The 11308-nt window shown below is 40.7% G+C and overlaps 2 protein-coding genes across 15 annotated transcripts in view; one reads left to right on the plus strand and one right to left on the minus strand.

The window, feature by feature from the left end:
* The window catches only part of LOC114528740 (probable ATP-dependent RNA helicase DDX43), a 192429-nt gene that overhangs the window by 37981 nt on the left and 143140 nt on the right, over positions 1-11308 (plus strand). For 10 of the 14 annotated variants that reach the window (XM_028550434.1, XM_028550424.1, XM_028550440.1 and 7 more), the window contains exons 1-2: positions 7404-7490; positions 7818-7952. The exons of 3 other annotated variants lie outside the window; for them this stretch is intronic. The gene's annotated coding sequence lies outside the window, so the exon portion shown is untranslated. Of the gene's footprint in view, positions 1-7403; positions 7491-7817; positions 7953-11308 lie in introns of those variants that run through there. One more of the 14 variants, XM_028550426.1, reaches the window with a different exon arrangement.
* LOC114528692 lies at positions 131-5242 on the minus strand. The gene is made up of 3 exons (XM_028550368.1): positions 3861-5242; positions 373-3765; positions 131-185 (listed from the first exon to the last, which is right to left on the minus strand). The coding sequence occupies exons 1-3, from the start codon at positions 5240-5242 to the stop codon at positions 131-133; spliced, it is 4830 nt and encodes a 1609-aa protein (XP_028406169.1).

Consider the following 11308-nt stretch of genomic DNA (forward strand, 5'->3'; position numbering starts at 1 on the left):
GTCATTTCCAGGATATACATTAACAATTCTGCCCGTAGTCCAGTTTCCACGAATCGCATTCGTATCTTGAACCACGACGATGTCATCCACTCGTACATTTCTTTTTTCAGTAGTCCATTCTTTCTGGGAACTAAGGTGGGAAATACATCTCTGCTCCAACGCTTCCAAAAACTATCGATGATCTTCTGGACAAATTCAACACGATGTTGAGGATTCTTCGTTTCTCTGAATGGCCCTTGTGGTACCATTGTTGATGCTCGACCAAGTAAAATGTCGTTTGGACAAAGGAAAGAACCGTCATCTGGATCATTGGGGATCCTTCCAATAGGACGCTGATTAATCAGGTTACTAACTTCCAGCAAGCATGTGTACAGCTCGAACGGAGCCAAAATTTGTTCACCAATCGCGATCTTTAATGCTTTCTTCGAACTCTTGACAAGAGCCTCAGCACAACCGTTATGATGTGGTGCTGCAGGAGTAATAAATCTCCACTCCATTCCTTTCTCGGCGCTGAATTCCTTCAACTCTTTCTCGTTCCATCCTTCTATCATTTCTCGGAGTTCACGTTGAGCTCCCACCAGCTGCGTCCCGTTGTCACTGATCATCAGAGCCGGTTGTCCACGGATTGCGAAAAATCGACGTAAGGTTTGCAAGAATTCCATAGCGGAATAGTCCACTGCGATTTCCAGGTGTACGGCACGAGTATTCAGACATGTAAACAGTACGCCATAGTGTTTGGTTGTTTTGTTTCGGCCAATTTTAACTTGGTAAGGACCGAAGTAATCGCATGCCGTGCGATGAAAGGGTGGTGTGAATGGCTCCAGTCGGGTAATTGGTAGGTCTGACATGAACTGCTCCTCGGTTTTGGCTTGGATTCGGCGACAACATACGCATCGGAACTTTATTGACTTGGCAAGATCATGACATCGGATAATCCAAAACTTTTTCTTGATCTTTGCAACGGTTGTTGCAACTCCTGAGTGGCCGTTTCGATGGAAGTTACGAGTGATCAGCAGGGATATCCAGTGTTCACGTGGGAGTAAAACTGGATGTTTGGCATCGTACGAGATTACGGCTTCGCTTACTCGACCTCCGACTCTGATAACTCCGTTGTCATCGGTAAACGGGGTGAGTCCTTTCAGTTCTCCCTTTTTCAGGCGATCATGAAGTGACTTCTGACTTTGTTTGACCCAATACAACTCGGCATCTTCTAACTCCTTTGCTGAGATTGATCTATCATCTGAGGTGTCTTTCGGTCGGGTCGTTTCTGTGTTGTCTTTGTTTTGATGCTTGTTTCGTAGCGTGTTGATGAACCGTAACACATAGGCTGTGACTCGGATAAGTTTCCCCCAACTGGAAAACTTCTTGCACGGAATGACTTCTGGCGATTGGGTTACTTGAAAGACAGGTTGAACTTTTCGACGTTCAGACTGATCGATATCCACGCTTTTAGTGATGGTAGCAGAAGACGACTCGCTCGGCCATTCTTCCTCCGGTAACTTCAGAAACTCGGGGCCATACTTCCATCTGCCTGTCAGTTGCAGAGCAGGTATTCCTCGCGACACATCATCAGCGACATTTAGCTCTCCAGGAACGTGTCTCCACTGATCTGGTTCAGACTTGCTCTGGATTTCGGCAATTCGGGCTGAAACGAACGGCTTAAACTCTCTGGGTTGGTTACGGATCCATGAAAGAACAATGTGGCTGTCAGAGAAGAAAATTATCTTCACAAACTTCATTCGAGACTCTTCGAGAATAGAACAACATAATCGTGTCGCCAGGACAGCTGCTTGTAGCTCTAAACGAGGTATGGTCAGCGACTTCAGTGGGGCTACTCTTGACTTTGCTGCGATGAACCTGGTTACAAAGGTGTTGTTTTCTGTCTCCCATCTGATGTAAGCACATGCTCCGAAGGCTTCAATCGATGCGTCCGAGAAAATGCATAGTACTGGCGCTCCGATCACGGAATCTGGCGTAAGAGACCTTTCGAAGGTGACGTTGTTCAGGTCGTTCATCTCTTGGAAGAATCGTATCCACGTTATTTGGAGATTCGGCGGCAATTCATCATCCCATTGTAGTCCTTCTAACCACAGTTTTTGCATCTCTATTTTGGCGCGAATCAGGAAAGCTGCAGCTACTCCTAGAGGATCGTAGATCCGAGCTACTTGGCTTAGTATTGCTCTCTTCGTAAGTTTAACTAGTTCAGGAGGAATCACTTTGAACCCAAAAACGTCGTCGTGGTGGTTCCAGACAGTTCCCAAAACTTTCTCTTCAACTGGGCCTTGTAGGAGCTTTAATTCCAATTCACTTTTTTCAATAACGCTTTCATCATTCTTCTTTAATGACCGGTTTGAGAGCCAACACTTCACGTTAAAACCACCGTTGCGAAGGATTTCGTCAATCTCTGCTGTTATTTTTCTTGCTTGATTTTCAGAATGGACCGAATCGCATATGTCGTCCATGTAAGTATTCTTCTTTAAGACTTCAGCAGCTGCAGGGTAGCGTTTTTCTCCTTCTTCAGCAGTCTTTTGCAGCGCGGTCTGTGCCATGGCTGGGGCTGGTTTGTCACCAAATGTCAAGACTGTTTTGACATAAACATCAGGTTCTCGATCCGTATCCATGTTTCTCCACAGGTATCGGTGAACATGTTGATCTCTTTCCGGGATTAGGATTCTGTGATACATCTTGGATATATCCGCGTTGATAGCCACTTCATTTTCTCGAAATCGTAGGAGAACTCCAAACAGATTATTTAGTAAATCGGGTCCTTTCATCCAGTAATCATTTAAGCGGTGCCCTTTATACGATGCTGAGGAATTGAAAACAATTCGGATGGGGGTGCTCTTCTTCTCGGGTCTGACTACCTCATGGTGGGATATGTAGTGGGTTGGTCCCTTGTATGACTTTAATTCTTCACTTGATAATTTTCGAGAGAAGTTCATTTCACTCATTTCCCTCATCTGCTTGTCATACGCTTCTGCATGATCTGGGTTCTTGGCTAATCGACGCTCGGTTGTTTCCAATTTCTTCTCCGCTTGGCTTCTGTTATCCGGTAATTCAGATGCATCTTTGACCCAGGGGTATGAAACTAACCATTTATTACCAATCTTTTTGCAGGATTGTTCTATAATCTTGGCTTCGTAGGCTTCAACTGGACTTAACTTCTTGCTTTCACAAGAACACATATTCCCTTCCACGCCCATTGATTCGGTGGTCCAAAAGTCGGTCATATCGATGGGATTTGAACACTTGACATGGTAGACTTGACTGACGTCACACTTTTCAGACGTGGCTCCAAAGACAACCCATCCCAATGGCGAATATCTTGCAACAAGATTACCAGCTTCTTTTGTCTCACCAGTGTGCAACTTCGGTTGATCAATTCCCAACAGGACATCTATTGGACCATTCTCTCTTCGTAATTTCTCTCTTTCAAGGTTGAAAGCTTCAGCTATGCCATCAAGTTTCATTCCGGAAATATCACCACTGATACTTGGGATTCCCACAGCTGCAATTGTGTGGATGGACTGGTTCTCGAGGGATCGAATTTGGAATCGATACATCTTTGTTGACATCTCATTTTCTTCTCCTCCAACTTTCGCCATTGTTACTGTGACACTCTTGCCTTTGAGACCCAGCTCCTCAGCGACTGATGTCCGTATTAAACTGATTTGAGCACCAGTGTCTAGTAACATATTAGCCTGTTTCTTGACCTTCTGTGGTCCCAGGATTTCTGCCTGAATAGTCGGTAACATAGTCTCTCCGCTAGTAGTAACAGATGACACAGCAGATATGTTTAAAATATGCAATAGTGGATGATGGTAATGCTTGCACTGAACTCCGCTGTGGTCTCGCTGCACTGGCGCCTTCGAGAGCAGGTTGACATGTTGTGACCACGACCAGCTCGCTTCAGGCAGCTATAACAGGCATGGTTCTCCTTCACAACTTTCAGGCGGTCGCTAGCACTCTGGGCAAGGAACTTTTGGCATTGGTCGGTCCAATGTTCAGACGTTTTGCAGAACCAGCACTTATGGTTTGTTGGCTTCCCATCTTCTTTTCCAGTAACATGTCCAACATGCTTGGGTGACTGCCATGAGCTTCTTAATGGTGCCGTTGCTCTCATTCTCGACTTCATCTCACTTGTCATCCAGGAAATTAACGACTCCAATGTGGCTTGACTCTTTGAACTCTCCAAATAGCGTGACCAGACTTTGCGATCGTCGGTAAACATTTTCTGTTCAATGATAGCCAGCATGTGGTTGTTATCCATGTCATTCTCCCGTCCTACTTCTCTAAGGGTGTTGAAACTCCGCTTTATTAAATGGACCAAGTCGCAAAACCGGGCATCTTCTCCGTCCTTTATTGGCTTAAACTTGGAGATATCGTGAGTGATGATGTCAGCAACAAATCGTGGATCTCCATACACGGAATCGAGATATTCCCATGCGGCATCATAGTCTTGACCAATTCCCTTGATCATTTCCAGCGGTTTTCCTTGGAGACTAGACCTCAGAATGGTTATTGCATCACGTTTACTGTATCTATTTTCCACCAAGTGCTTAAAGTCCGCTCTAAAAGTTCCAAATTCTCTGACGTCACCAGTGAATTTTGGCATCTTTGGCTTCTCAATTCGAAATAGGCTTTCTCCTTTGCTTATATGAGTTGCTGTCTCCGCGGTGTTCTCAGTTGTGTTGAACGATGAATCATTAATAGATGTGCTGGGTTGTACAGGATGACTTTGGGTTTCTTGAGCTACTGGTGCTGATATCTGGTTGTCTTGATTTTCTTCATTCGGTATCGATGCATGACTTTCTTCGCCGGCCGGGATTTCGTTAATTTGTTCTTCATTCGACAAGTTCTCTGCGGGAGTATTTACGCTTCCGGTTTCGACAGTATTTTGTTTCATCTCTGATATTTTCGTCTGTTGCTTTATATAATCTTGCGCGTCAATTTTTAAGCGCAGAAAGGTTTCCTGGCATTGTTCAATATATCGTTCTTCCTCATTGAACTGTTCGTCATCTTCGATTAGCATTGTCACTTCTTCGTGTTTGGCTTCCAGGTCGGCAAATGCGTGTTCATAATTATCAAGCGCCCTTTGAACCTCATTGGTCGAACGTTTCCCCTCGATTTGGACTATTATAACTTTCCCGAGCCGTGTTAATGCTGCTTTGCCGTTTCGTCGTTTCATCTTAGCTTTCTTAAAATCGTCGCAATTGCCGTCTTTCGATGTCATATTTCCCATTGTCGTTTTACAGTATAATTCGTCTCAAATTCCTTCGAACCGTGGTTAGCAAGAAATCGAATAGTGTTTCGTCGGAACCAAGACGACCGGTTAGCAAGTAATCTCAGACATTAAACCAAAGAAGTCTCGCAAATCGCATTATAAATTATATATTACCATTTGCGTTCAAGCTTGCGGCGTGCGATTTTAAAACGTACGTTTCACGTTTCAAAACGTACGTTTGCCGTTTCAAAACGTACGTTTTGTCACGCCCCCTGTCATGTTTGGGTTATTTGTAAATACGGTTTTAAAATACTGAATGCAGCTATTTGAAGAAAGAAAATTGCACCTATATAGGTTTACTTTTCTCACAGAGTAAGGTTCCATTTGTAATTCTTATAAAACACTTCCGCAAACGTTACAAATGTGATAAACCTATTTTTGGATATTAGCTAAGTTCGTTTGAACTTCAAAAACATGTCAATTTCATTGTCTAAACATGACAGGGGGCGTAACAAAACGTACGTTTTTGAAACGGCAAACGTACGTTTTGAAACGGCAAACGTAGGTTTTGAAACGTGAAACGTACGTTTTAAAATCGCACGCCGCAAGCTTGAACGCAAATGGTAGTAATAACAATTCGATCTAAATAGAGCAAATTAATACAAAGAAATATTAAAGTAAACATGCATATAAGCCTATAAATGTTCGCACGTGTGGCGTATAAATTACCCATACAATGCATAAATTCTGCGTAAACAAACTAGAATATAAAGTCAATGTCTTACTTCTGTGGCGAGATCCTTTAGCTGTCTATTTCATCGTTTATCGTTCAGGTTAGCCCGTCTTTCTTTCATTTACTTATTTAACAAAACATGCGTTATATTTACACCTTTTCCGTCTCGCTGTGCGTCTATATGCTAATGCTATGATTGCTATTTGATACCTAATATTGTCATCATAGTTTCAAAGTTCAATTATAATGAGTTCCATTCGTGTCTACGCACGTGTATATAAACTGTCAATCCAATTTCTACTGAGTTATGTGAAACCGTGTGGACCTGTTTCCAAAGATATTATATCCCGATGGATAAAGTAAAATATTATGTTATCCGCAGGATGGTCGAATCAACAGACATTTCAACGGTTTTATAATAAACCGAGCGAGGAGGAATTTAATTTTGGCGCTTCGGTGTTAGAGTGCTATACAAACGTTAATTGTTCCTAGGATATATAATATACTATATATATAATATACTTCTCTATATATCGAGATATCTTTCCACTTGGTTTTATCACGCTGGCTATAGTTAGAGTGGTTTGTGTATCTCTGCAGGACAAAGCCCTCACTGATTGCTCTGAAATCTCGTACAACGTCACATGACTTTGGCTGATGACGAAATAGAATTGAAAATTAAACGAGACTTACCTGGAAGTTGAAGTTTGATTTGGCCTGGAGTGTGAGAGTTGTACGCCCCCCCTGTTCTCTCCCATTCCCTTACTTGCAGTCCACTCTCACACTCATCACGTCCGTGCGGTCTTTGTCCGGTAAAGCTCTAAAGACTGATTGGCGCATGCGCTGCACTCTCTCTCGTACAACTCTCACACTCCAGGCTGATGACTCATATAATCCAAATCAAATTTCAAATTCCAGGTAAGTCTCGTTTAATTTTCATGTTTATCTCATTTGAGATAAGATTTAAATTCAATGCCAATGATTCTCGATATGAATCAAATAAACAATGATTTTTGTTTCCAATAACAGAGATATGTTCGGCATCTCTTTCAAGTGAACTTTCCTGAAAAAACACGACTGTTTGCAAATTCAGCAGCAAGTATCCATAAGTGGCGGGTTCATAGTTTATTGATCGTGGCATTTCAATACATTATTTACAAACACCTCTCTGAAGCAACGTTTACAAGTCCAATTACCATCCAATTTTTCGTGGCGATTTTCGTCTTTTGATTGATGTGAACGAGGGAATAGTTATGATGTAATGATGTATAGGTGTTCTTATCTGAACAACCATAACTAAATATACTCGTTTACATCTATCAAAAGAAGATGACAGCAACAATTGCAAATGTAAACGTGTCTTAATACATGCACCTCTTCAATACAGACATCTCCCTGATATGAACATATTTTCAACTGCACAATTCGTCAAGTCAGGAATGGTTAAGATTCATCCTCTGTTAATGATGTGAATTATTGCAAGTGCGTGTGAAGAGATAAACAATTGTGATATCAACAGCTCGTGTAACTCAGGTATATTTACTGCATTCGTTTATTCATTCATTCGTTCGTTCATTTGAGCCGAGCTCAAACTCTTGGCTGAGTTAACAACCTCAAGAGACAGTCGAAACTCTCTGCAGAGAAGAACTTCACAAACTACACACACTTAAATTTTGTTAGATTACATCTGATGCCTGTCTGTCGACATGCTGGATTTTGATTTTGAAGTGCGAATGTTGTATTGTAATCATTTTATCCATGTTCTGGTATAACACGAGTTTACTCGCAAGGTTTTGATAAGCAATTATTCTGGTGAGAGCTAACTCAACTGATGATGTACAACTCTTTCATTCCTTGTAGATAACTGTGATTTTACGCGTGGTAAATATTGTCATTTGGTCCGTGATAAAAACCAGCGCTGCTATTGACAAACAAAGAGAAGATTGAGACAATCCAGGAAGACTGGACCCAGTCGAGACCACACTACAGACTCAGGTATGAAATAAGAGTGATCTCATGACCACCATTACTTCATTACTCTACATCACTTCCATCATTGTTCCATGATTGTCAATTGTTATCCATTGATGCACAAGATTATCATATTTAATCATACCAACCCATCCATAATTATACATCAACACCCCTGAACATTAATCATCATTCTCGTCTTCATTATCATGGTTGCGGAGATCTCTGTTGAGATTTTCGTCTTTTGATAGATGTAATCGTGTCGATATAGGTTACGAGTTTTTAAATAAGGGTCCTTATACCCAGAGCTTTTGGAACTATTCATTCATTTCAATCTGGCTAAGGTCAGATGTCATAATAGTTATTTACGTTCGTGCTGAGTGAGAAATTAAAAAAAAGACTTCGCCAAACAGGCGGAAAGAGCGTTAGTATTCTCCACCTTGAATTGTTTAGACTGTCTCGTTAGAGAAAACTTGATGCATTTTACCAGTCATTTTCATTGTTTTTTTTGGGTTCCCTGTACACTCACTTTTCTCGACATGACCACTGATCTGAAATAAGACGAGTCTAGGTAAGTGTCGAGAGTCGAGAGTCGAGAGTAAAAGGTCGAGAGTCGAGAGTAAAATGTCGAGAGTCGAGAGTAAAATGTCGAGAGTCGATTTCGCGCACAAAATGATGTTTCTATTTATGTATTAAGTTTACTTTTACTTATATTCACTGCACGTTACCTATGCTAAGAGACTATGGTGACACTGTTTTTTTATCAATTGACGCTTTATGTTTCAACTTCCGACCTGGATGCGTCAAGTGACAGAACTCGACGCACACCTTGCGCTTTTTGTCTCGTTTATCAAGCGCGATCGATTCTGTTAAAGATTATATACTCATATTTCTGAGCGTTTTAGCATTTCTGACACACATGCATGTAGACCTCCACGAAATAAAATGCCTGCATTGAATACGCCACAGACAGCGATGTTTGTAAGTGTTATATAGATCTTGCCTTCCTTTATCTGACCCTTCAGATAAAGGTCAATCACAGCAGGTAAAAGTCTAAAAGTAAAAGTCTATAAAAGAAACTAGTGTGAAAAGGGCGTGTTTGTTTGATGAACAAGTCGCAGTATATTTCATTTACGTTACGTTGCTCGCTTCTAGGGCTTTCGCCAGAGCCACGTCTTCGGACTCATTTGGTATTTATTTTCCTCGCCCGAGTTTCCCGAGTTACCGCTCAAAATATCGGAATATAACCGTTTCAACATTCTTTTATATTTTTGCAACACTTTTAAAGACAGAATCGATCGCGCTTGATAAACGAGACAAAAAGCGCAAGGTGTGCGTCGAGTTCTGTCACTTGACGCATCCAGGTCGGAAGTTGAAACATAAAGCGTCAATTGATAAAAAAACAGTGTCACCATAGTCTCTTGGCATAGGTAACGTGCTATGAATATAAGTAAAAGTAAACCTAACACATAAATAGACAACATCATTTTGTGCGCGAAATCGACTCTTGACATTTTACTCTCGACTCTCGACATTTTACTCTCGACTCTCGACCTTTTACTCTCGACTCTCGACATTTTACTCTCGACTCTCGACTCTCGACAATTACCTAGACTCAAATAAGACTGGATAAGGCATCTATAGAAGGCAAAAGTGAAGGCGGAAGTGATCGGCCGCCACCCGATTCAAAGGCCTACTTAGTACTTTCGTTAGTTTCGTATCATTTAATATAGATTTCTATTACAGAACCGGAGTTTTTTGCGTTTTTTTACCTTGTCCACGTTTCTGCCCGGGCCAATTTTACAATCACAAACATAGAAGCATACGAGAAGAAATTTGAGCAAAAAATTTGGAATATTTTGGCTTCATAACGCCGCGAAAACGGATTTTACAACTTCGCGTCTTGGACATCGTTTTATATCAACACCACTCAAAGCGAGCTCGTTTTCATATTTTGGTACAAAATCAACTCAAAAGATAGAATTTCTGCTCTTGGACAAATATTCTCAGAAAACCTGAAGAAACGAAGCGGCTTTATTGCGAACAGCAGTGTACCGAGAGGTTAGTTTTCAAAACACTGTCTAGTATCCTCAGAGGATACTAGCTTCTAGCCTTCTACTATAATTATTATTGATGGTTAGAGAGAACAATTCAGTTCTTTCCTATGTTTCCAATACAACAACATCTTGCAATATGTTTGACCAGGTTGTGAATGTGATTATATTCTGCTTGTGTCAAACATGAAACTTTGTGTTGGTTTAAGAATTCAAGGCTGCCCTGGTATTTTAATTGCAATAACTTTGTAGTTGGTGCATCCAAAGTAGAACCAAGAGCAATCACAGCTAATAGAATATCATGTATATTCTTTGGAGACCACATAAAACTACAATACAACTCACTAACTATGTTGAGGTAGATTTATGCAAAAAATTGTTCCTTTCTCATCACATGTCTATTGTATTTTCCACAGATAAACCAATAGCAATCTTATAATTGACATATTTTTCAAGTCAAGGTTGATGAGCTTAGCAAGATGAATGCCATTGGTAAATTTGGCTATTTTTTAAGGAACCAGGTTATATCATCTTAGATGCCTGTGGAAACATAGGAAAGAACTCAATTGTTCTCTTTAACCATCAATAATAATTATAGTAGAAGCTAGTATCCTCAGTGTTTTGAAAACTAACCTCTCGGTACACTGCTGTTCGCAATAAAGCCGCTTCGTTTCTTCAGATTTTCTGAGAATATTTGTCCAAGAACAGAAATTCTATATTTTGAGTTGATTTTGTATCAAAATATCAAAACGAGCTCGCTTTGAGTGGTGTTGATATAAAACGATGTCCAAGACGCGAAGTTGTAAAATCCGTTTTCGCGGCGTTATGAAGCCAAAATATTCCAAATTTTTTGCTCAAATTTCTTCTCGTATGCTTCTATGTTTGTGATTGTAAAATTGGCCTGGGCAGAAACGTGGACAAGGTAAAAAAACGCAAAAAACTCCGGTTCTGTAATAGAAATCTATATTAAATGATACGAAAGTAGGGCCTTTGAATCGGGTGGCGGCCGATCACTTCCGGCTTCACTTTTGCCTTCTATAGCAACGTCGTTCCCAAGGCATTTCCCTTTTTGTCATTGCCTTCTATAGATGCCTTATCCAGTCTTATTTCAGATCAGTGGACATGACAAACGCCCCCACATTGGAATGAATTTATTCTCTAACAAGTAAACAATAAGCGTTGAATTCATGCTCGAAATAACTTTAATCTATCATTTTTCTTAAATGTATTATTATTGTTCAACTCATAATCATAGAAAATTTGATTTTCACTTTTCAAGTGGGAACGTCAAGCCTTGTGTCAGCAACAGTCTGCACCTGATTTACT

Source organism: Dendronephthya gigantea, unplaced genomic scaffold (genome assembly GCF_004324835.1).
Source record: "Dendronephthya gigantea isolate DGI-Jeju-01 unplaced genomic scaffold, DenGig_1.0 000051F, whole genome shotgun sequence".
Lineage (NCBI taxonomy): Eukaryota > Metazoa > Cnidaria > Anthozoa > Malacalcyonacea > Nephtheidae > Dendronephthya > Dendronephthya gigantea.